Genomic DNA, 27,451 nt, shown 5'->3' with positions numbered 1-27,451 from the left:
TTACGACGATGGGTCACAGTTCAGTCAGATCGCTGCAGAAATGACAAGCGGGTGGTTGGCGGGTGATTTTTTTTTTTATGTTAGGTGTATTTTACACCCTCAATGACAGAATTTAGATAATTTAGGAGGCGGGATTCGACCCTCCTTGTCAAGACCAACCCAGGCTGAGACGGATACAATTATCATCCCAGCAGAAAGACCGAGGTACTCGATAAAAATGTTCCCCACTCGGGAATCGAACTCGGGTTTCCTGTTGTGTACGTGCCACTGCAAAGCGCCCAACCGCTACAACACACACAATTGCGTCTCCTTGTCTGGTCCTACTTCTCCTTCAAACGCTACGATATATTATGACACAACGTTAGTATAATGAGGAACTTATGTTTTTGGGGGGGGGTTTTGGTAAGAGTTTTACGGCACTTGCAACACAATTAGGTCAAGTAAGTGCCGAATATTAGAGGCGTTACAAGAAGAGAGTAGCATAAACGCAAAAGAAGAAAAAGTTAAGGACGATAGATGTTTGATAGGAAAATAGCAAGCCACACCAGAGCACCTGCCAACCATCCACTCAATGTGGAACAGAGTACTGAAAGAGAGGAAGAGAGAATTAGTAAAATTCCACTTGAGCCCTCCATGTCCAACTTACTTGATCAACTACGCACGTTAGGGGTCTCCATCAAAGCAGTTTCTTAATCTGCCGTATTGGTTGTATGTGCTCAAGAAGTGTTTTATCGAAAGTCAAATTCTCAACATTATTTTGTTTGTTTGTTTGTTTAACAATGAGTTTTACGGCACTTGCAACACAATAAAGTCATATAGGTGCCGAAGATTAGAGGTGTTACAAGAGGGTTTGTTTGTTTGATTGAGTAACAAAAAGCACATTGAGACAATAATGGTCATTTAGATCTAGACCTGGGAAAAAAGTAAGCCAGACAGACATAAACAGCATACGGAAAGTTAAAAAGTAGAACCTACCAGTGGCACCCTCCAACCACCTGCTTACAAGAGTGTAACAAACACAAAAAGGAAGGAGAAGAGATATATAAGGACAAAAGACACTTGATAGAAAAAAAGGAGTACATCACACCAGAGCACCCGCCAACCACCTACGTAGGTACACATTTTTCAAAGAATGAAACAAGTTTTTTTCTCTCCCTAAAAATCTTGCTTTTAGGGCATAGTCAATTTTAACAGCTTGCCAACGAGATGAGTAGGAAAAGAATCTGTGTCCAGAGAGGGTGATTTCCACAATATTTTCAAAGACACATGAGACACAAGCAGCAGAGGAGACATTTACATCAAAGTGAGTAAAGGGCAGCGCTAAGGAGAAAAACAACAACACACACAAAGGTCATCAGATATGCCAGCTCTTTGTTTCATGCCACTGAGTTTGTAATCAAAAACACTGAAAAGACGCACAAGATACGTCCAGAGCATCCACCAAACACTCGCTGCTCAAGGAGCTAAATAAGAAGAAAAGCTGAGGCTTCCACAGATTTCATTCCCTGAACAGCAATTGTGGGAACACAGAAACGAGGACAAGTACAAAAAGAACGTATCAAAGTCTAAGACCCACACAGCCCTGACGTAAGGGACTTTAAAAAACTGTCACTGCATGAAAAATCATGAAAAGAGCTATTGTATGTGAGGCAGTGTGGTAAAATCAGGTTTCTTTTTTTCGCTTCATGTCCTTTTAAAAACGAATTTCGGTGTGAATGTTACCGAAAAACGTTCATTAAAGGCCAAAAAAATGTAAATTTCTAGTTTCCGCAAGGATACTCAAACTTTGAAAGTCACCAAACTTTGGCAGTCATTTCCTTGCTAATTTTATCTCTCATATCATGCGACCTCCACCTTCATCTCTTTTTTTTTTTGTAAGTGTTTTACAGTGCTCGCAACTGCATAGGTCATATCAGTGTGCCCACCATCTTCAATTGAAAATATATTAGCTTCTGTTCGACTTAAATGAGCATTTTTTTTTCGTCAAATGCAAAGCAAATGAATAAGCTTAAGAAGATATGAATAACCTATATGCCCAAAAATTGATGAGCCCCTGATTTCATCGTGTCGTGACACATATTGAAAAAACTGACATCTCTGGAAGATTTGGGGCATACTTCTACAAGACAGTCTTAAAGTAAGACCAGCTAAATGATTATATGTACAACAGCCATAGATACCAAGAATCATCAGGAGAAAACATTACAAATCTTACAGTCACCTCCGAGAAAAATGGTTAATACAAAGATATTAAATTTAAATGTCCATTTCACTTATGTGTGTGCCTTGGCCTTGAATGTGTGAGTGAAAGTGTGTGTGTGTGTGTATGTGAATGAAAGTGTGTGTGCGTGTGTGTTAATGTGTGTGTGTATGTGTGTGCCTGTGTGTGTGCTTGTGTGAGTGTGTGTGAGAGTGTGTGTGTGTTTGAGTGGGCGTGTGTATGTGTGTGTGTGTGTGTGTGTGTGTATGTGTGTGCATGATTGTGCGTGTGTATCTGTGGATGTGTGAGTGTGTGTGAGTGAGTATATGTGCGTGCATGTGTGTTTCCATGTGGTGGAATTCAGTAAACAGGACAATTATTGATGTAGTGCCGTACACACTCATACACTTGTTTCACAGCTCTATAGACATTATTTTGTTATGTAGGTACAAAAGAATCTTGATAGGATGTTTTAGAAAGATGAGAATGATTAATACACAAAGCACAATTCCAGAGGATTTGCAAATTATCAGTGTTTTAGTTTTAGTTGAGGTTTTACGGCGCTCGCAACTGCATAAAGTCATATGAGCGCCAGAAGATTAGAGGTGTTACAAGAGAGTAACAAACATAAAAAAGAAGAAGGGGAGATACGGACGATAGATGTTTGATAGGAAAGAAGAAGCAAACCACACCAGAGCACCTGCCACCCACCCACATTATCAGTGTTTCTCATGGGACGAAATAAATAACAAGTACTAAAAGAAGACGGAGACACATTACAACAGACACAGTGAGACTCACCCTTGCCACAGACTCAAAGTGTTCATGACTTTTCTGCAAAGCTTTTGCTCTCTGCAGTGACTTGCCAATGGACGTGTTCTTCTTGAGAAATACATCTCCGTGGTTGTTGAGCCAGTCAATCACCTGGTGAATATCACAGGCCAAAAAGTATCAGTATACAGAATTTTTTTCCGTAAGACTTTTATGGCACTTGCAACACAAGAAGGTCATATAAGTGAAAAAGATTAGAAGGTGATACAAGAGAGTAACAAACACAAAAAAAGCTATGTTAATAGACCTGACACATGTACAAGTAGCAAAAAAAACCAACCTCACAAGAAACCCTACCACTCAAAAACACAGAAATCCCAACTTGTCGGAGCAAAATATAAAAATACTCATACCGACAAAAACACTAGCACATCAGTCAGTCACAACAGTAACAAATACACTTGCACATTCACGTCCAAAACACTGTTGAGAGATCATACACCTCTAAATCAGTATCTTTATCTTAACTCTATGAGAGGCAAACTGTAGGGGGGGTACGAAGGATTTTCAGAGCCTACTGGAATAAAGGCAAATTTAAAAGAACCATGACAACATGGCAGACATCCAGACACCAAAAACAACAACAAAAATCCATTAAAATCAAGGCTGACAAGGAACAAAATGGCTGGACTAGGTCTTTGGTTATTTCCAAATCACAAGATACAGTCTAGAACACACATAACGAACATGCATACAGCGAACAGATTTTCAAGTCCTGAATTTTTTTCTTAACATATGCATAGCAAACTTTGTAGGCCTATATAAAAAAAAGATTTCTGCGTCCCACCTAATTTCGCTATGGGCATGCTAGACTGTATCTCAGGAATTTGGAAACATTCTAGAGCAGTGGTTCTCCTAACCAGTGCACAAGCGTTTCCCTCACCTGTTTGACATCCTGCTGAAAGAGTCTCAGCCCTAGCCGCTGGTGTAGCTTCACCTTTTTGCCATGCCAGATTTGCTCCAGGTGACGCTGGTGGGCTAGCACCTGAGGGGACAATGGTTTGTGTGAGAGGACAACATTGAAGCATCTTAAAATCGTTATTGTCTTCAAATAGTTGTAGTTTTTTATAAAGAGTTTTACAGCACTTGCAATACAAATAGGTTATATTGATCTTCACCAAAAAAAAAAAACATCACATTTTCATGGATTAAGTTACATTGGTTACCAGTTAAAGCTAGAATCAATTACAAAAATTGCTCTTTTGTGTCACAAGTGCATGAACACCACAATATCTTAAAGAACTTTTAGAGTCAACTATCGAGACATTTGAGATCTGCGGATAAGAATCTCATGAGAGTGCCCACAATAAAAGTCTAACAAGTTGGGAGGAAGAGCTTTTTCTGCCTATGCCCAGCGCCAGAAGCAACAACAGATTTTAAAAAATCGAATGAATCAGTTTGTGGTCAGCAGCCGTTTAGAGAAGATCTCGGGCTGTTCTGTGTATTGGTAAATCTAATACACAACAGAAACAATTTCCCCCAACATGCGGAGACTATAAAAACTAGCAGGGTAGACAACCCACCTCATGCACCACGTCCAGGACATGACCTGCAGCCTCAGAGTAATCCGCCTTGGCAGTGATGGAGTTGGCGCTACTGGAGGTGACCGGAGTTTGCAGGGTATCCAGCAGGGCTTTACCGTCACCACACACCTTTTGGTCAACACAGAAGGAGACAAATGTGTCACAACATGCAGGAAAAAATTTGAAAATAGATACTTTCACTTCATCTAGGTATCCCCAGTATCACTGTACCAAGTACATTTTCAGCAACTCATTTCAATAATACATAATGAATATATTATGACTTTAGGAGTTCAATGAGCAGGTATCAACCGGATCACCTGCACCTCATCTTAGGGAAAGTTTGGCCGATAAAAAAGGATACCTGAAGACATGTTTTCCATAAATTCACACATCACAAGCACAGACACAAATCCAAACCACATGCAGCTCGACAGTGTAAGTTTGGCTGACATAAAAGAGAACCAACTACAAGTATTCTACAAAGCCGCAGGTAACAAGAACAGACACGAAACCTAACCACACGCTCCTCACCTCAGCGCAAGTTTGGCTGACATAAAAGAGAACCAACTACAAGTATTCTGCAAAGTTCAGTTTTAGTAAGAGTTTTACGGCACTTGCAACACAAATAAGTCATATAAGTGCCGAAGATTAGAGGTGTTACAAGAGAGTAACAAACACAAAAAAGAATAAGGGGAGATAAAGACGATAGATGTTTGACAGGAAAGAAGGAGCTAAACCACACCAGAACACCCGCCAACCACCCACATTCTACGAAGTCACAGGTCATGAGTCTAAACACGAACCATGACAACATGCTCCTCACCTCAGCGTAAGTTTGGCTGATTGTTTCTATCAGGTTCTGGTGTTGTTGCAGAGCTTCCTCCAACTCCTCAATGCCACTGGGGATCTTGAGACTCTCGCAGGTGTTCTGCCACACAATCACCTGGGCCAGGTACTGGCAGGCACCCGGGACAAAAACAACAAGTGAGCTCATGGTATAAGAATAAAAATGAGAGAACATGAAAACAGACATTGGGAAAATATATACTGATGAGGAGTACAGGGTTGGTGATTTTTTTATTTTTTTTTAAATAAAAATTTTAAAAATCGATTTTTTTCTTTAAATCAGATTTTTTTGGTTTAAATCGGATTTTTTTTTCTTCTTTTTTTTTTAAATGTTGACACAGTTCGGGATTTTTGGTGGCTAAAAGTATGTTCTTTTAGTGCAAATTGCATTGTCTTTATTTTAACTAATGATTAATTTAAGCAACTGCAAAAGAAAGCCTTAATCTGCTATAGATCTATCAGTGAATTATGGCTAAAGACAAAAAATGAATAAAATGTCAGTCTAAAAGGAAGGGGGGGGGGGTAATTATGCATAGATAAACTTGCATTTTATTACAGTGTGTGTGTGAGTGTGCGCACTTGTGTTTGTCTAAAAAGAAAAAGAAAATGCTAATTTCAATTATGAAAAAAAAGTAAATTGAATACTGTATTATTTTACAGTGACAGGGGGGGAAGCAGACTTTTAAGAATGATTATATTAGTCTACTACTGTTTTATAAAACCAAGGAAAGGAATTCTGAATGTTTAAAGATGTAAAAACAGCATACATTTTTTTTTAAAGTGATTTAAATCACTTGAGTTTTATTTTTAAAATCAAGTTTATTAAAATTTTTAAAAATCAACTGATTTAAATCAACCCAACCATGATTTCAATTATAAATGAAAAAAAAAGTAAATTAAATACTGTATTATTTTACAGTGACAGGGTGGAAAGCAGACTTGCATGATTATATTAGTCTTCTAAACCTTATATCTGTTTGATAAACCCAAGGAAGGAATTTTGAATGTTTAAATATGTAAAAACTGAATACATTTTTTAAAAAGTGATTTAAATCACAGATTTTTATTTTAAAAATAAAGTTTATTAAAATTTTAAAAATCAACTGATTTAAATCAACCCAGCTCTGATTTCAGTTTTGGGAGAAAAAAAAGTAAATTGAACACTGTATTATTTTAGTGACAAGGGGGAAAGCAGACTTTTAAGCATGATTATATTAGTCTAGTAAACCTTATATCTGTTTAATAAAACCAAGGCAAGGAATTCTGAATGTTTAAATATGTAAAAACTGAACACATTTTTTAAAAGTGATTTAAATCACTGATTTTTATTTTAAAAATCAAGTTGATTAAAATTTAAAAAATCAACTGATTTAAATCAACCCAGCTCTGATTTCAATTTATGGAGAAAAAAAAGTAAATTGAATACTGTATTATTTTACAGAAAGCATGATTATAAGTCTACTAAACCATATATCTGTTTTATGAAACCAAGGAAAGGAATTCTGAATGTTGAAATATGTAAAAACTGAATAAAAATAATTTTTTTTAAAGTGATTTAAATCACTGATTTTTATCTTAAAAATCAAGTTGATTTAAATTTTAAAAATCAACTGATTTAAAGCGACCCGATTTAAATCAACCCAACCCTGGAGGAGTACCCTTTGTATAAGAGTTGAAGGGTCAGCTGCGAATAACATCTGATAATACCACACATGAACAGCCAGTTTACAAAATTTGTATTGAAATAGGTACCAGACACTAAACTTTCAAAGTAGCTGTATGCCATATTTATCTGTTCCATATGAAAGGCCTATATCTCCAGAGTATTTTGATACCATTCTTTAACCTCTCAGTCAATTTTTATGAAAAGGGTAGCTATTTTAAATATGATCAAATTTGCTTAAGTCGCTAACTGGCTGCAACCCCACATATGAAAGACAATAAAAGAGTACCAAGAGCACCAAACATCTCCACATTAACAGAGTACAATCAGTATAACATAGATATGGAGCCTAATTTTTTTCAAGACTGTGATATCATTACAAATCAGTATTTTATCGCCTCAAACACGATGATCTGTCGTTATTTCAACAAAAACGCCGAGCGCTGTCCTGGCCGGCGCTGCACCGGCCCCCATGGCGAGCAAATCGGCTCTATACTGTAGTGTACTGAGTGCTCCTCATGCGGGGGTCACATGCTTTCCGAGCTTCGCGGAATGATTGATACAAAATAATTCCAAGCCGACTACTTCATTTTAATAGAAAATGAACAGATCTTTCTAATGGTACCGTGAGCCGGTATTTTACATATTTCGCATAAAAAATTATCTTTGAAATCATGAGTGACGGTATTTTTAAAGGCTTTCTATTTAAAAGCCAAAGGCCAAAAATATACCACGGGAAAGCCCTTTCAAAGCTCTACAGTTCTCCGCCAATGAAAAGATAGTATTTAATCATCAATCTTTTTGCAAAGCATTTGAATGCACGCGTGTCAATTTTTGAACCGGCCGACCACGCATTCCGACTGCGAGGGGCTACGCTTTCCACGACGATTCTCCAGCTTCTAATAATCGGACATATAAACAACTTACACCATTGTAATGAGGAAAAGCTGAACTTTTACAAGGTGTCCAGCAATTGGTGTTTGATAGTGAAAGAGCAAAGTAACAGTCATCTGAATTACCCCTATATCACGGAAACCACGCGCTCGGAAGGCTGCGAGTGCCCGTGACGCCGTGTTTACGTTACCTAATTGTAATTCTAAACCCACACTTGAGCTTTTTTTTTTTTACAGCCCTTGTAGAATTTTGACTTCAAAGCAGTGGAAATAAAAACACTTGAGAAACAAAAAAATTACTTTCTTTCAATTACTTTTTTATAGACAGGACGGGACCCATTTAGATCTAAACTTTAAAGAGTCTACAAAAGAAACATATTCTTCCTGGATCGATAACAACAAACATATTCTTCATCTACAGACCTGCTGGAAGTCCAGCCAATCTTCCATCAAAGGAAGCAACAAAAATTATCTTAAAATTCTTTTACCTTTGTAATCATGCAGTCAGAGTTGCAAAATAACAGTACTGTCAAGATGTTCAGATTATTTTCTGTCAAAGGCAGCTAGTTTAGCCACATAAACTGGTTTTGATTATATAACAAAAGTGCCAGACTTTACACGCCTGGTTTGTTGGGTTTTTGTTGGGTTTTTTAAAATGAAAACAGACAAATATTTATAACATGTTGCTTTTTTTTGGGGGGGGGGGTAAATGAAAAAGGACAAATCTCACAGACCTTGTCTCTGGGTTTTTTAAAAATAAACAATGACAAGATCTTGCTAACCTGTTCTGCATTATCCAAAAAGATTGCAGACATCGCTTACCTGTTCTGCTTTCTTGTGAAAGACGACAGACATGCGTAAAACCGTGCTCCTGTCTTCGAGGGCAGCTGCCAAACTTTTCCATTCCCGCTCCAGTTTCCCTCCTTCCATTCTAATAGTATTGGAGGCATAGTGACCTGAGTCACACATACGCTGGGCCATACCAAGGATCCTCGTAATGTTGACGTACACATTCTGAAGCAAAGAATGAAACAGATTTTGTTTCCTTATGTACCTTTTCTTTTGTTTGAGTGTATAGTTTTCTAGTTTTAGTACAGGTTTTACAGCACTTGCAACATAAATTAAGTCATACAAGTGCTGAAGATTACACTTTACGAGACAGTAACATACAAAGACAAAAAAGAAGGAAAGATACAGACAATAGATGTTCGATATGACAGATGTAGCAAATCACATCAGAGTGCCTGTCAGCCACCCTCTTATTAAAGTGTGATGCCCTACTATATGCAAAATGATATTACACAAACAAAGTATTTGTCCAAGCTGAAAAAGTTGAGAAGAAAAAAACCACAGCAGGAACAAAGGCAGAGATGACAAACCAAAGGAAACATCACTCATGGGTAACTTAACACAGACCTTCATGAGAGACAGGAAAACAAATCTGAAACAGGAAGAACTTCAATCTTTGTTTTAACTAGAAACATAATCCAGCTCAGTCATTTCTAAATGAAACACGAAATCGATTAAGTACAGTTGAAATTGTCCAACATGGCTACCCACTGCAAATGAAAACACTGATTGTCTTAGAAAGGTGGACGTCTTGAACAATGTCATTACAATATAGAAATAATGCGGGGGGGGGCGGAGTAAGAAGCGATCGTTTGTACAGGTGACAGTCTTGGACGGGCAGCTGTAAGAGCAGGTTAGACTGTTCTTGTAGGGACCCACATACAGCCACAGAGTTGCCCTTACCTCAGCACTGGTGGCAAACTGGCAGTGTTCCGACTCGAGCTCCACTGCCATCTGGTGGCAGGTCCCGATCTCTGTGTAGTTGACTAGAAACAGATCTCTGTTGTGACTGATCCACTCAAACATCTGATGACAGAAAAATACAAATATGTATATTTTTTTTAATAAGTTTATAATATCCATAAAAACTTAGACAAAATCCTGTATAAGCTTAGGATTTATAATTTTTTCCATATGAGATATATGATCATTGGCCAATCACTAGAGTTGGGGCGAGCGGACGGACGGGTTCGTTACTCGCGGACTCAGTCAGAGCGAGCGGGTAACGGACGGCCATGAGAGCGAACTGCGAACCTCAAGACAGTTCGTTTTTTTTGGTCCGCTCTACAATTTGACTCTCTCAGCGAGCGGACTGCGGACCTCAAGCCTCAAGTCAGTTCGTTTTTTGGGTCCGCTCCACAATTTTATTCACTGGGCAGGCGGGCAAACAGGCGAACTCTAGTAGACGAGATAGGCTCACGGTCTATTGTTTGTTAATTAGGCCTAATGTTTCAAACCACTAGCGGTGCCCCAGGGAGTGAGAGAGGCTGGTGACGTAGTACTACGTGTGTAACCCTTCACCTCGTGTGTGGGCACACTGTGTACGTTCCAATTATCGCAAAGGCCGGGGGGGGGGGGGAGAGAAATTTCTGCCATGAACGCCTAGCTACAATGTGAGGCAGGAGGGTGATTTTTTTAATTAAATTTTTTTTTGGGGGGGGGGGGAGGGGGGTTGTTAGTTGTATGCAATGGAAGGACTCGCCCCTGTTCGTCTGTCCGCCCGCTCGAATGCATGGAGTCTCTCGGTCCGCCCGTCCGCTCGTTCGCTAGCTAAACGAACTGTTGTCTCTCTCCGATGTGTAGCGAGTAGCGAGAAGCGAACTACTCTTCACAAGCAGACGGTTTGTTACCCGTCCGCTCATTTGCGGGTGGTGCCAGCGAGTAGTTCGTTACTCTTTTTGTAAAATTTTACGAGCCCGACCCAACCCTATCAATCACTCCTCTCTCACATACAATGCTAAAAGAATGGTGAAGAAACCTACCACCCTAAGATATTTACTAGAATACTAGAATTATCACCTAAAACAGTCAAACACCCTCAAGTTTCTTCATTGTGTCAAAGTCAACAACAAATCTCACACAAATCTCCCTTTCTACAAAACCTCTTTCGAAGATGTACAGCTGAAAAAACTGTTGTTTAAGTATTACACCCCAATCCACACCATATTTAAATCACTAAGAACACAGGTTGCTTCGATCATGTCTGATAAGGCCATCCCGAGCTGAAAGGGATCTGACATACTGGCAGAAAGACGACAGAGACAATCAATAAAATGTCATTCCACACTAAATCAAACGCACCTTCTAGGAGCAGCAATGAAGCACTCAACCAACCCATACACAGTGTAACACACAGAAACCAGTTGTACAGCTGAGCACAAGAAGAATTTTACAAAAAGAATATGAGAACAAAGCAACACTCTCACCTTCTCTACATCCTCTTCAAATATGCGTAGCTGTAAACATTGCTCTAATCTCATTTTTTTGACACTCCACAGCTGGTTCAGATGCTGCTTTGTAGACTGCAGATTATCTAGCAGCTGAGAAATTTGTGGCACTGCTGACTGGAAGTCTGCATTGCCAGATATCACATAACGCCGACCACCCGTCCCTGGAATACATAGTAAAACAGAACAATTTCTCACATTTTCTTTCCATGATAATGTTTTTACATTATATAATACATTATGTTAAAATACAGCAGCTTACAATAATCTTCTTTCACTGAGTAACAAAATAATTGCTGAACTTTTCTTTCAATGATAATGTTTAACTCACACAAAAAACAATTATAATGAATTGAATTATAACACAGCTACTTTTACAATGATATTCTCTCAAAGATAAAGGACCCTTAGAAAACTGAAAATGCAATTAAAATCCCACTCTTTCCAGCTGGTTCAGTGTAGGGAAACACTTTACGTCACTATGCCTCAGTTTCAGTCACCTCATGCTAAGTCATACAGACGTACTAAGGTGAATTCAGTCTAAAAAGACTGCAACAAGCGAAAATCTTTCTTATTGAAAATTGCCTTCCATTGTTGACTTCCAGGTACAAATTCAGAAAAAAACTCGTAGTGCTAAGCCAAGTAAAAATGGACACAGAAGTAAGAAAAAACAAAAATTGAACACAGTGTTCTCAGGTAAAAATTTATACAAAAATAAAAACAGACAAAACACTTACTACTCTACTCTTCCGTAAAAACTGACACAGAAAAAAAGACCAAAAAAACTAGCCACTCTATTCTGCAGTAGTGACAGACACAGAAATTTAAAAAAACACCCCAAGAAAATGATCACTACTCACCAGTAAAAACTAACACAAATTTGACAAAAATAAAAACACAATAATAAAATCAACCACTCTATTGTACCACTCTTACTGTCCAGAATAAACTGACACAGATGTAAAAGCCCACAAACACTGACCACTGTACTCCCCGGTGATCCTCTGTAAGATCTGGTGTCCCTCCATGGCCAGCTGCTCCACGGGGGCCATGGTCACTCGCTTCTTCAGATGGTTGTGCTCCTCCAGCACCATCTGGGCACCGTTCAGATCGTCCGGTAGCTCCGGGTTGGTCAAGATCTCACCAAGCTCATCCAGCTTGTCCAGGAGGTCCAAGGCCTTCCAGATGAATTCTTCCAGCATCTGAAACAGGCCAATACAGTCGATATTGTTTAATAAAAACAGAATAAAAAACTGAGATTGAGACCTATAATCTAAAGGCAATCAAAGAACAGCAGCCATAAGGAAAAAAACGGCCCGGGAAGGCAGGAACTGCAGATAGAAGGGAAAGATGAAAAAGGAAGAGCAGGTCTGAGGGTTTTTTTAAAGTTATAAAACAAGTTTTACAACACTTGCAACGCAATGAGGTCATGTAAGTGCCGAAGATAAAAGGTGTTACAAGAGAGTAACATACAAAGATAAGGAAGGAGAGATAAGGATGATAGATGTTTGATAGGAAAGGAGGAGCAAACCACACCAGAGTACCCACCAACCACACACATAGGTCACGGAAAGTGGCACACATTCTCCCTACTCCACCTGTACCACCTCAGTGAACAAACACGACAAACATCAATTTTTCAAAACTCTTTGGGGATGTAGAGGATACATATATGTCGATCAGCAGCAGACAAAAGGCAATGTTCTAGCAAATTTTGAACCATCATACACAAATCAGAAACACAACTTTGCATATTTCATAGTATGCATGTTGTTGCCTACCATTTTAAAGTTTCAGATAAGGAAAACAGAACTGAAAAATTAGTATAAACACAAGAAAGTTATGCCTCTTTTTTAAAGTACTCTCAATCAACTAAAGAGCAAAAAGAACACCTGTTTACAGGCATGCCGGAGTAAACGAGAGGAAGATTGTAATAAAATGGTGGCCATTTAATATAACTATAACAATAATAGTAACAGTTTGTCCATCATGAACTGATGATGGATGTAGCATAGTTAAGAGAGAGAGGTAAAGAAAATGATAGCATGCAGCTCATTATGATCACTGCAGATAGCAAATGAGAACTGGTGGAAAATCGCCCAAGCTGAGATCATTTCTCCACAAAATTGCGCCAGCAGACAACTCAGATCCATCCTGTCGAGCCTGCAAGGAGGACGAAACTATGGACCATGTGTTCCTGAGATGTCCCGCCAGCTATCATGCTAGAACCCGTTTGCTGAGACATTTCAGTAACCCACTTTCAGCACTTTTTAAGGACCCCCGGGCGAGTGTTGAGTTCCTGCATGCTGTCGGCATCGCTGACTGTTTATGAAGCCACAGCGCCAGAAGAGAGAGAGAGAGAGAGAGAGACTGCAGATAGCAGTGTCTGTCCCTTTCCTAGAGTGGTGTGCTTATCTGCTTATACCGATGGTTAGTAGGTTCAACCTTCTTATGGCTTCACTTGCGACTTTCAAACACTCTTCTTTTTTAGAAAAATAGTCCACACACAGAACACTTGTTTTCTGCTGGGCCAGCGTCAATGTCAGGATTTGACTGTCAGATAAAACAGTATTCTAAAAAAGGATTCGATGGCAAGCAATTAGAGTGCTCAGAAAAAAGACCAACAGACAAAAATGTTTAGAAAATAGACAAAACCAAGCAAAACAAAAAGCACCTCCAAACTAAATCCCCAAAGAGCATGGGACATGAAAATTGTACTCAAGTCGCAATGCTACAAAAGGCATACCAGCTTCTGTGGTGTAGCAGTTCTGCATTTCGTTGTCGCACACGGGAGACCTGAGTTCAATTACCGAGTGGGGGGGAGTTTTAATCAATTATCTCTGGCTTTCTGTAAAGATGTTGTATCCCTCTCAGCTAGGTTAGCCCAGACAAACAGGGTTGGAAGGCCGCCCATGAATGATCTAAATTGTGGCAATGAGGGCGTAAAAACACCTACATTATCTCTTTACCTCCAAAAGGGGCAAACCCACTACGCCGGGGCCCTTTTTTGGTGCCATAGCTAATTATGACAAACACATCATTATTTGGGTCATCAAATCGAAACTAGCAAACTTATTTTGATAGTTCTTCATCTAATGAATGAACTTCTGATAAAAAGAGACCTGTTTTCGGAAATGATGTCGAAGTCACCGGAAAGGAATGTGCCCAAGCCACTGTCATCGGCTCAACGGCACAGCGATTCAGACCACCAGCCGCTGGGAGCAGCTTACCGGAGATAAAGAGTTAAAAAAAAAGATTTTTAAAAACAAAAACCGTACCAGTCGGAGTTGTATCCACTGCTCATGGTCATAGTCCAAGGTGCCGTCAAACTCCCGTGTCAGCTGATTTGGCTCAATGGCTTTGTTCAAGTTATCCAATGAGATCATATTGGTCTGCAAAGAAAAGAAATAAGAGTCTCAAACTTCACACTTAAAAACCAAAGAACCAACATAATGGGAGGCAGAAACTCAACCACATAAGACTAAGAAACAATATTTTCATCAATCTAAAGTGAAAAAAGAACAATGGGAGACATCTATTTAGTCAAGCATATCTTCATTTTTTAGCCTTTCTACAGCAACGCCTGCTCATTCCGAAAAAAAAATGTATGATTTTGGTTTAGATTCCGTCCTTTTTTAACCAATTTTCTTCTAAAGCAACTTTTTTAAAAAAATTTTTAGTAAGAGTATTATGGCACTTGCAACACAATAAAGTCATATAAGTGCCGAAGATTAGAGATGTAACAAGACAGTAACAAACACAAGAAAGAAGGAGGAGAGATAAGAACGATAGATGTTCGATAGGAAAGAAGGAGCAAACCACACCAGAGCACCCGCCAACCACCCACCAACTTTATTCAACCTTAGGCAAACCAGTCACAAGTAAAAAATGCTGCTCTTGCTTGTGTGTGGGGAAAAGCAAAGCCATAAATTATAAAAAGGAATTTAAAAAAAAAAAAAACCCAGAGACAAAACATTTGTCACATCAACAAAATTAACTTGCTTGGGAATTACATTTACTTGTTTTAGGCTCCTGAGAAAAGTCAGTAGAACAGCTGAAGCTGAAGTGCATGAGCCTGCACACCGCATGCATGCACCCCACATGGACACCAACACACACACACATGCATGAAAATTAACACACACCCCCACCCTCCCAAAAGACACATAGACACACAAGTAAGTATGAACATAAACACACCCACACACTCAAACAGACATACAATATACTTACATACACACACACATGGACACATACACACCCACTCATACACATAGGTATAAACACTACACAAACACACCGACACAAATAACCCACAAATTAAACGGACCACACACACACACCCACACACACAAGCAGACGGGCACACACACACACAGACAGACACACACACACTTACACACACACTACACACACACACTACAGACACACACACACACACTACACACACACATGTGCGCGCGCACACACACACACAAACACACACACAAGTGGACAGCTGGCTATTGCAGTTACACTATCAGTTTGTCTACTTACCTCAAAGTTATACTTTGAGCTGCCTAAACTTGTTCGCTGTTTCTCCCAGAATTTCTCTGGCTTGATGATGAAAGCCATATTGATGTTTCCAGGGAAACATTCCTAACAAAAAAAATAGTCATTATTTAATAATATGTCTTGCTTGCTCAGTAACAAAAGTCAATTGCTAGAAAGAACAATATCATACTGTGTTGGCAGGAAAACACAACAGTTTGAATTCATAACAAGGATAACTTCTGACAATATTGATTCTGATTCCCATGAGCAAGAGGCCCACAGCTAATTTTAGGGATAAAGTAGGCATCTAATTTTGTAAAAACTGGAAAACATCACAGGGCCCCAGGAGATGTTTCTAGAGAGATATCCCTAAAAAACTGCAACATTTTACGTCTATGTTCTCTTAGTACCAATTTATGGCAACCTGGATATTAAAATAAGCATTGTTACAGTAAAGGTGACATTTTTTATCTTGGAGATTAAAATTTAATGTCTGACAAAACCTCAAGAAAGACCATAAAAAAGTGACTCTAGATACAAACAGGAAAATTTCCATCCCTTTAATTTTAATGAGAACCATTTTTAACAGAAAGTCAAGAAAAAAAAGCACTGATGAATCTATGACCATTTCTTTCAAAACAACTTGAGTAATAATTACAAAACAACTAAGCTGCCAGAATACTTAGCATTCAGAATGTCTTATGGACATTGAAAATACGTTTGTCTATTTTTGTTCTACAATGCTTTTGCACCCTAAGCAAAGCATGGCGGAAGAGCAAAAAAAGATACTAGGTGATCTTCTTTGCGCCATATCTCTTCATATTTTTAAGCAAATTTTTCCAAACCAGCTTTCTCCCTGGTCTAATTCAAGTTACACTAAAGTGCTCACAACTGTACTATTTAGTATAAAAAATAGTGGGTTCCTCTTTCTTCTTCCGAAAGACATTGCTTTTGATCATATTTTATTTTCCCAGTAATCAGTTGATTACATGAATTTGTGTGTAGGGGAACTATCATCTCCCTTAAAGACCATCCGTGAGAATAATTTTAAACAAAAAATGGATCACCTATTTTTCAATGGCCCAACACCAACAACAGTGATGATGTTGGAGCAGCTCTTTCATCAAACAATGCTAACCTGTACAATTTTATTTCACAAAGTTAAAAAAAGTGACAGATAGTAAGAACCAATCTGTGCATGAGACTTAACCAGCTAACCTCATACTAAAACCCACTGAAGATCCTTCGTGATATATCGCTCACCAGCAGTTCAAATGTATTAAGTCTAAAACTGACTCCCCCAAGTGTCATAATCTGTGATATTGGTGCCTGGGCTCGAGAAATATTTTCAAAATTCAGATTCTTAAGACTCTTAAAGTTGAGAAAAGCTAGGAAAAATAAGATACATAATCTTGGAAATTGTTCAAATAATTTAAAAAAATTTCTTTTCAGGAAAATTTGGCTTTCTGGCCTTTGAGAAAAAGCTTGCTAACAATATATACTGATAGACACACTGCTCTATCCAGACATTTTATGAGGACAAGGATTTGATATCGTAAAACTCACCTGCAAGGCTTTCAAAATTGGCTTGACAGTCTCCCATTTGGTCCCTCTCATATCAAGGATCATGGTAAAGCCTCTGTCGCGCACCTCATCACTACACAGGCAGGCACACAGCATTTGAAAGTGGGATGAAGAGAAGCAATTTAAAAAACCATGGTAAAAAAGTCCATTTATATCACTTCATGAGTTTTTAATTTACATGAAAAAAAACAACCCAGACCAGAATAAAATCAAGGTCTAAAATAAATTCATCACTTGTCAAAATTCAAGTCTACTTCATTAATCTGTCCTAATCTTGGGCAGCAACAGGGACAATAAATGACTAAAACACTTGAATATGCTGGAAGTAAACACAGACCAGAGATTAATCAATTTAAATCAAAGTTGAAGAAAATGTTTTTCAGAAAAGTACATTTATAACGCTGGAACTCTAAATCTGAAATATCTGTAAATTTATGCATGCCGTAGTGGTACTGAGTTTTACAGCATTTGTGTGTATGTGTGTGTGTGTGTGTGTGTGTGTGTGTTGTTAGCACCACCGAGCCCTTTTTGTGGATTCCTGCGCTTATAAATTCATTTATTATCATTATTATTATTATTATTATTATATTATTCTCTACAACAAATATGTCTCGTGCCCGACTTCCAGTTTTAGTCATAGTTTACTGCACTTGCAGCACATCATATAAGTGCCGATGCCAGACTTTACGTGGCTGCACTTCAAGCAGGACATTGACAGTAAATGTGGCAGAACACGGCTATAGCGAGACTCTTGGCTCCAGAATAAAAATCCCGCTGTAGGCGGGTTCCCGCTATATGAGTGAATAGGGGAAATTAACTAGTAATTTTGAAAAATTCACATGATTAAATCCCTTCCATATCAGTAAAGTTTGCGCTTTAGATTAGTATTCCTTTTCTTGTCAACTTCTTTGATTATCTCGGCCTTTAATTCAAGTGAGAAGCATTTCCTTTCCTTTAATCTTTGTTGTAAAACATATTTTATTCGGTCAGTTGCTTGTGCTGTCTATCGTATTGATGGGCCTACAGTAGAACTGGTGAAGTGGATGCGTGCGTATGCCCGAGCATCAACAATCGCAATTCAATGAATCAGGAATCACACACTATACACTCTCCTCTTCTTTCACTTTTTGGCCTAGGCTAGGGCTATGGCCTATCACTTTAAATTTTGGAGAGGCTAATGTAACGCGTCTCTCCGCACCATATCTTTCTGCCGCCTGCCCCACCTCATTCATCACTGGACAGGCCAATGACCATGCCGCATCGCTGACTGGGGGTTTTGATCCCGCCTACAGCACCCCCACCTCCCAACCCCTTTCCCCATAGCTAGAGCTCGCTCCATCTCTCTCGCTGTATCCAAGTTCGGGCCTTTCCTTGCCCTGTTAAACCCGAGCACAGGTAATTGGGTTTGCATAGTATAGAAAAAAAAGCAGCGGGTGCCACTATAGTCATGTTCTACTGTATAGATCAACATCACTTTGGGAGTGGTTCACGTAACGCGTCTCTCCGCCTACCGCCTGCCCCACCTCACTCATCACTGAACTAGCCAATCAGAATGCCACACCGCTGACTGCCTGTGCCCCCCCCCCCTCCACCCTACAGCTAGAGACCGCTCGATCTCTCCTGTTGTATCCGAGTTCGGGACTTTCCTTGCCCCCACCATATCCAAGCATAAGTAATTGAGTTTATATAGGGGGAAAAAGGGGGGATTCCGGGTAAGGTCCCGCTATAGCGGGTGCCGCTATTGTCATGGTCAACTGTACTCAACATCTATCCACCTTACCTTGGCACACTGGCTAAGTAAGTCATAAGCCGCCGTAGATCATCATGTTTCAACCTTTCAGGATGAGTGTGGGAAGGAAATGTGAGGATGGGACCCCCACGTCTGTCTCGCCCACCTGCAAGGATGACAGATACCACAGTATATTAAGCACAGAAACGCACAAATCAAGAGATAAATGTGGAGAAAAATGAGATAAATGTGGATAAATATGTCACCATAGACCAGTTTATTGATGAACAAATATTGTCCAATGACTTGTCCAACTGTGTAGACATTTCTTGGGAAAAAAAGAACTTATATTGTCAACAACCCTTATAATAAGAGGGTTTGGACCTTCAACCAAGAATAAATTTTAACTAATCTTCTAAAATTAAAAAAACGGCAAAACCTCAAAAGTCATCAGGGTGCACTGACCATGCGCCTAGACACCCAGTAATAAATACTGTGTGCACCCTCAAGATAGTGCTGGGGCCTAGACACTTGACTTGTAGCATTATCTGGACACAGCACAACTGAATAGCCCTTTCCAGTAACTGTCAGGCCAAAATTTGTCAGTAAGTTCCACAACTGAAGGACCCCAGTTCAAATATATTTCTCTCAGATTTTAAAAAAAATGTCTCCTTCCCTGTTAGAGCTCAGAGAGTCACTGACTGTAAGATCTCCATCTCACAGTGCAGTGGATTTTTACGACACGTACATGGCCGTGTTATCTACAGAGAACGTAGAGAATCATCCCTCACCTAAAAAGCAGCCACATGCTATTTACAGAGGCTAGAACGACTTCATTTTTGGGTAGGGGTGAATTTTGAAATTCAGCCAACTCTTTTTTATTTTAAAACTACCAAGAGATCTTTCACATGTAGAACTTTGGAACTTCCATTTGGGACCTATGAAATTATTTGTCCTTATCCAAGAAGACTAGGTACTCCATCCTACCCACCCTTGGATTAGGGGGTAAAGAATAACACGAGAAAAAAAAAACCTGTTGCTAGATGGGATCAGACTCCGGGCTATTTCCTTATGCCTTTATACAAGTACATGGTACAAAAGCCCCAGCTGACAAACGGAAATATACTCCACACAAAAAAAACCTCACCATTATGGGAATCGTGATGACGAAGCACCAAAACTGCTACAACACAAATCTGGTGCCCTTTCTCTAAGGTGCCAAAATGAGACCCAGTCAAACAAATCACCTAACCAATATTTTAATCCTCCTACATCACATATATATGGTCAACAGCAAGACAAAAAGAGAAAGACAACCAACATCAAGCCCCCATCCCCCTCAAAATAATTAACAACATGACACCATGTACAAGGTAGTTAACTCACCTGACAGGTAGGCCACCCTCTCCCGCAACACATGAACAATGTCCGCTGCTTTCAACCCATCATTGCGTCTACCTCCTGAAAGCAAGACATACACAGAAAGGTTGAACAACTGTTCCTTGTTATATAACTCATCTCTTTGGAAAACTTAAAGACTGCACTACAAGTAGAAGATACAATGAGTTCTTACCCTAAAACATACTTAATTTATCGTTTAATTTATATGTACAAATGTGTTATGGCATGGTGGAATCAGGCACTCATCAATTTTTCGGCAAGTGGAGCTTTCGGTGTCGTCTTACAACTTGTTCATTTGTCTTGCTTTCAATGAAAAATTACCCGTCTATCATCAATACAAGTCAAGATATTTGCGATTGAAGGAGGTGGGGGTCAGAGGTAAAATTAGCGAAAAATGGCAACCAAGTTTGGTAACTTCAATAGCTTGAGAGCCCTAGAAAACTGAAAAATTGTACTATATTTTGAGCCCTAAATCAATGATTTTCAGTAAAATTCACACGGAAATGTGTGTTTATGTGGACATAAAAGGTGTTGAGCCAAAAAAACAAAATTGCCAAACTGAGGAAAAAATGCCTGTTTCTTCCTTTTCATTATTTTGACGAGCGCCTGATTTCACCATGGCGCTCATATGACCTTTTATGCAGTTGTGAGTGCCGTAAAACAATACTAAAACAACGATTTCACCATGATGCCTCACAAATACATCTGTATAAATTATTGGTAAATAAAGCATGAGATTAATTTATTTCTTTACAAAACTAAGGTACATGTTTGACTGATGAATTGCTCAGTTTTGTCTTATCTAATAAGTTTATTTTGACAAATAATTAAAATAACACAAGCACCGTGCATCATTTCTGTCTGAAATATGACAATGCCATTGATCTCCCTGAGTTCTGCTGTAGCTGTGTGTCCCCGACTAAACTATTCATACCCAGACTTCCTTGTATTTTAGCAGATAAAAAGCAAACACTTGAACAAAGGCAAATTTATTTTTTAACAAATGTGTCATGATGTGGTGGAATCAGGCACCCCTCAGTTTTTGTGCATATAGAAGGAGTTATTGGAAGCATCTTACACTTAAAGCTTGTTCATTTGCCTTGCTTTTGATGAAAGCAAAAATTATGTATCTTGAATGAATAGAAGTCGAAATATTTCTGATTGAAAGAGGTGGGCAGGGGTCTCCTGGTGTGAGGTAGAATTATTTTTAAAACGGCCGCCAAAGTATGGCAACTTTCAAAGCTGTGGTGTCCGGGGAAGATGCAAAATTACATTTTTGTGCCTTAGATCAACTTTTTTCCAGAAAATCCATGCAGAAATGTGTTTTAAAGTGAACATAAAAGGCAGAGGCCAAAACAAAAAATTGATAAAAATTGTTAAACCGGAGGAAAAATATTGGTCTCCTCAATTTCATTATTTTGACGAGAACTTGATTTCACGATACCTCTCAAACTGTTCCTACTGCTTCTGAATATTAACATATCTCACTAATCACAATAAGCACTGAAAGCCACAAGAGCCCTTTTATGATCACTGCCCCTTTTATTATTATTTTCCTTTAAACCATAGCTATAAGAATGGAAGATTGCATTGTTCTGATTCCCTTGGCAAGAGAGAATTTAGCCTATAAAAAACAAACAACTAATATGACAAATTTCCAGCAATATCCATAATTTTTCCCAAGAAGCATGTAATAACTCTGACAGTAAGTTTTACAGGTTTTTGTCAAACAAATACTTTAATCTTAGAATGGCAAATTCGCTTGAAAACAGGGTAACTGACATAACAACCAAACTAAATTGTCAGCGTCTCTCCTCTAATAAGTCCAAAAAATAAACAAATAAAGGCCTAATTGAACATCAGATAATCATCTTCTGTTTGCTCACCCAAAAAAAGCAAAAAAAACTGGTTTTAAAGTTCACACTATTCATTCAATCATGTTTTGAAATGATACACTCATCAGTAAACAACACTTTCAGTCGAAAAGTTTTAGTATGTCGAAACAGACAAAGAAATAAATTTCCTCATTTGCAAGCGAAAGCTGAGCTTTGACTTTGGGTAACAAAAACAAACTGTCAGTATAATTCCTACCTTTTAACAGAGTATGCAGTCGAACCTTCCCTGACTGCCACTTGTTAAAGAAAATGTAAATGACACTGTCGAACACATCCACCTGTCTAAGGCATTTTTCTCCTCTGCATTAAGTGGCCGTCTTGGACAATTTCAAGTGAATTTAAAAATCATTATCATTACATTCATTCCAATAGCACTAGTCGAGTCATACACAGGGTAATTCAAGAGGTGTACACCAGCAATTCCATTGAGTTTCATTTTGCATTAAATACATCAAAGAGTTTTGGTGCATGACTTTGAAAAAAAAAAAAATTAACAAGGACACGGAAAGGGAAAGGTAAAAACAGTTTAAAGAAAACTAAATCTAATTCTGACAGCTGAAATGGTGATCTGATTCTCTCATTTTCAAAAAATTGCAAAGATCTATTCACAGAATATTGTTAACACTGAACTAAGACAGTCTCCTTCAGTTTCTTAAAGACTTAAGTCTCGATTCCAGTGTACCATTTCCATGCAACCAAAAAGTACCATAAAACAAAAGAAAAGTTTCTGTAAAAAGCAGAGTACATCAAACCATGAAAAAATAAACATAAAATCTTAAAAAGATAGACTGTAATTCAGCAAGATCTTCAGATCCCTTTAACATAACTTGCAGAGGTAAACTCTTTACCCACAAAAAATATTTTCCACTAGGCTAGTTTACAAACTCAGCCAGAGCAGCTCCATCAGCAACACTATTTTACAAGGGTGACATCATCATAGTTTAATACATTCTCAGTGATGATTGAAGCGGAATAAATCCCATAATACAGCACAGGGAGAGTCACAGATCAGTGTCAAAAGATGTCCAATATCAAAGCAACAAGAGTGTTGTAAGAGACTTTTTTTTCTTTTTTACATTCAAGAATGTATCAACCTCTTTGTCCATAGACAAAAGAACAGAATCAATTAGAATTTTATGGGAAAGCTTAGAATAAAAAAAACAGAGGAAAGCTAAAAACGAAGCGATAAATGTCAAAGAATAATGATTCTTCAGAGGAAAAAAAAATTATGAGACAGATGGATCCACCGTAATATAATATTAATTGTCAAGCCCAGAATCATTATACAAATTATGAATTAATCATAAGGGATTAAATATTTTTTTTACAGACAGTGATCATGACTGAGTCTGCCGCTGTAGTGAAAATGGTAATGAACACAGCCAGTAAAAAAAAATGAAAAGAAGTTGGCAGATAACAACAAAGCCAGGTCAAAATTGTCGGTGTCCTTTCTGGGAAAATAATCCCAAGAGCCCAGTATTTTTTTTAAAGGGAAGTGCTCTTGCCTCTAAAATGACCTACACTCAGGCTAGAATAGAGATAGATAAATTTCAACAAAACAAATATATATTATTATGTCTTCCCTATGACACTCAATGAAGCATCAAAAACAACTGAATTAGAAATTGAGTCATGTAATCGAATTTGACTCTTCAAACAACAGACATGCATAGGCCTACAAAAGAGCAACCTAATTATTTAACCTGTGGGTATTTTAAGTTATAATACTGAACACATGACAGGTGTCGGCTTTGAGTAATTTTTATCACAGAGCAGAGCCAATATAATTTTACACCTTTTTATTCAAACCACAGAGAATGACAGTGCACTTGAGTCATTTGGCCTACAATCTGTAGGCCTAAGGTCTACAATTTTTTGCTATTGTGTTCTTATCTCTTCCCTAAGAATTGACGTAAAAGTCTTCAGTTTTTTAAAGCCCTAAAAAAAATGCTACATTACTGCTTTTTTCTGCCTTCTAGTAAAATAAATTTGTATTTTGATTGCTGTAGCCTACAAATCTACAAAAAACAAAACATTATAGGTTGCACTATTGGACTAGGCCTCCTGAATAGGCCTATAGGACTTTTATTAAGTCTACAAAATATTGCCATTGTAACAAAAATAAAATTGGGTAGCAAAAACAATAAAATTATGATAGGCACTTCATTTTAGTCAAATGAAAACAGCAACCACATTATAATAGTTCAAGGTATCATCATTTAAACTCTTTCCGGGCGTAGTTTTTTGGGGGGTTTAGACAAAATTAACTTGTGGCTCGATTTGGCTATGCAGGTTGTGTACAAAATAACTTCATAGAAGCATAACCATCACTCAAAACGTAACATATGATATATCAAATTGAAGAAAACTGAATGAGGAATACATCCCAATATGAAACAAGGATTAATTTTGAACATAAGTATGCATTAGAAGGGTTAAAAATGGCGATGGTGATGAGAAAAATAAATCTTTACTGAAAAAATTACATTCACCAAACATGTGAAAGCAAATCAGCATAGCTATCTTATCATTACAAGCCAAGAGCATAATCCATAAATTTCTGAATGCGCAGCTTTTTATTTGAAAGCAATATTCCAATTTTTGCTTGAGTTATGAAATTTATACTGAGTCCAGTTACATCGTTTTGTTGATGTAAGACCGCAAGAACAAATTCACTAGTTTTTCCCTACACCCACATTTGACAAAGTGAAACTTGATGTTTTCGTTCCCTAAATCCTTTCCGAGTTTTTCAATACCAATATGACGGATCGAGTTAAAACGAAACAATACTGAGGCACCTTATCACAGCCGATATATCGGCGATACGTCCACAAGGGATGTGGACTCGCGCAAGCGGCAATATGTCCGGAAAGAGAACATAGAGGGCCCAAGAACTTTAGAAAGTTTAAATGCCAAATCTCTTATAAAGAGAACATTATTCAGCAAACTCAGTAGAAAATACAAAAGATTCAGTGATACCTACTTTTGTTTGTTTTTTTAAAGTAACTACAATAGTAACATTATAACAGAAAGAAAGGGTCCAATAGTTTCAGGAAGTGGATGCCCTTTATTTATAAGAGTAGAATTTTCTTGTTCTCCAAGTAAGTAGACTAAGAAATACAGAGATCAAGTACAGTAACTCGTAAAAGTAACTTAATGTGGTAGTCAGTATAAAGAACGGTAGGGTCAAAACTCAGAAAGTGACAGTGACAGGCCTGTAGCAGAAACTAACAGACTAATCTAACAACAGTACAGTACAGTCAGTGTCAGCTTCTCAGGCGAGCACTGTCTCTCTCTCTAGTTACTAATGGTAAACTGTGAGAAGGGAATGTATTCACACATTGACGCTATGATGTTTACATCTAGAATCTAGCATTGGGGTGCGTTTAAAGTAGATCTAGATCTAGTAGTGAGAAGGAAAAAAATGACAACTCAAGTTATAAAACATTAAACGCACCACCTTAGCCGTAAAATAGAAATCCAGTCACAACAACAAGACTACACTACAAAAGAATGAGACACAGACATATTAGCTCTCAGAGAAAACTGAAAATGTAATGCTCACTAAATTTCACAACAACATTGTTGTGTCGATATGTAGCTACAGTCCATCCCTGTGAATGTGTATGACCAGATTTAGTTTTCAACTGATCTGAACCTTCCGGATGAGAACACAGGTCTTTCCCACTGCTAGATCTACTGCTAGATCGAGATCTAGATCTACCAGACCAACTCATCTCCTATGAGCCAAATGATCAACATTTGGGTAGCATAAAGCTTTTGCAGCAATCCAAATATAAACATCAAGTCATTTTTAACACATGAATGATTATCTCTTGTGTAGCCTTCATGATTCTGCTGAACTCATGTTGATAAACGGATTCGAGACAGAATCACCCAAGCAAGACGCTCGACCGAAAAGCAAGGGAAGTAACTGCTCTATATATTTCCCCCGAGCCTGATGAATAAGCCCATTCTCACGGCACCGTTTCCTTTTCTTTGTTTAAAAAAAGAAGGAAAATTAAACTATAGCAGTCCCTCACAATGAAAAAACAAATACACGATGAAAGAACACCGAAAACCAACAATTCGACCATAGACAAAGTCATCTGGCACCATTTTCCATCACGGCAGCGGCACCGTTCCGCTGTCCGAGGGCCAGAATGAGCAGACGAGTGCCACTGGAACCGTCCGAAAAAGATGCTGCCGAAATGATGGATGCCGCTTCCACATCGAAAACAAGAAATCTTACCTGGTCGATAGTAGTATTCCACATCTTTTTCGCCTCCGCCTTCAGCTCCTTGCTCTCCAGAACTCATAATTTGTATTTTTTCATGTCTAACTCACGAGTACACTAGCCGATTAGTAAACGCATCTCCATCTCTAGAGCTGTCAGTCGGCCATTGTAATAACAACACTTCGGGTCCTCTCGGCAATTTCCGTCGCTACCGGATGTTGATTAGGGCTGTCTGCTACTCTTACTCAGAGCTAGCATGCATGTTTCAGACTAAACGAGCGGTACGAATTACTATTAGAAATCACACTTTTACGCAGTGGATGCATGTTTTACTTACTTTTGACATAATTGAAACTTAGTGTTGAATAACGATTTACTTCAAAGAGATCGAAACCACCTAGCTGAATTTTTTTGACATAGGACGAAAGAAGAGAAAAACGATTTTTAGAAGCGGGTGACTCAGCCCGCCAGGGGGAGTTTTTTAGCGCAGGGAGCGGCTTACGGGAGCGCGTGCGATAACGTTGAAGATAAAAACGGTGTCGTTTCCAGACGTGGTCGGGCGCTATGCTGTTCGGGTAGAAAGAAGGTTTTACACAGTAGTAGTACAGGAATTGCGTTTTTAGAGGGATCGGTTTGGGGGGGGGGGGGGGGGGGATAAAGAGAGGGAGGGGTAGAATGAGTGAGGGAGAGGTGGGGAGGGTGAGAGAGGGCAAGGGGAGGGGAGATGAATTATGCGGATTAATGCTCTCAGTTCTAGTGAATGCGTTCCAAATTATTAGTGGCTAGACGGATAACTGGCTACGGCTGTAACAGGGGC

General features: G+C 38.6%; 1 protein-coding gene across 2 annotated transcripts in view; it reads right to left on the bottom strand.

Moving 5' to 3' along the window:
• The window catches only part of LOC101857271 (triple functional domain protein), a 186,628-nt gene extending 159,680 nt beyond the window's left edge, over positions 1–26,948 (bottom strand). The window contains exons 1-14 of one of the 2 annotated variants that reach the window (XM_013086335.2): positions 26,650–26,948; positions 20,488–20,562; positions 19,153–19,267; positions 17,355–17,445; positions 15,792–15,893; positions 14,534–14,647; positions 12,238–12,457; positions 11,235–11,419; positions 9,712–9,834; positions 8,782–8,973; positions 5,381–5,512; positions 4,555–4,683; positions 3,915–4,016; positions 3,002–3,124 (exon numbers count right to left, since the gene is read on the bottom strand). In XM_013086335.2, coding sequence (XP_012941789.1) covers positions 3,002–3,124; positions 3,915–4,016; positions 4,555–4,683; positions 5,381–5,512; positions 8,782–8,973; positions 9,712–9,834; positions 11,235–11,419; positions 12,238–12,457; positions 14,534–14,647; positions 15,792–15,893; positions 17,355–17,445; positions 19,153–19,267; positions 20,488–20,562; positions 26,650–26,716 — 1,770 coding nt within the window. In that variant the 5' untranslated portion in view covers positions 26,717–26,948. The other variant, XM_013086334.2, reaches the window with a different exon arrangement.
• Positions 26,949–27,451: the final 503 nt, after the last annotated feature.

This window comes from Aplysia californica, unplaced genomic scaffold, assembly GCF_000002075.1.
Source record: "Aplysia californica isolate F4 #8 unplaced genomic scaffold, AplCal3.0 scaffold00456, whole genome shotgun sequence".
In the NCBI taxonomy this organism is placed as follows: domain Eukaryota; kingdom Metazoa; phylum Mollusca; class Gastropoda; order Aplysiida; family Aplysiidae; genus Aplysia; species Aplysia californica.
The sequence above is the reverse complement of the archived record's forward strand: the minus strand, read 5'-3'. Positions and strand labels throughout refer to the sequence as shown.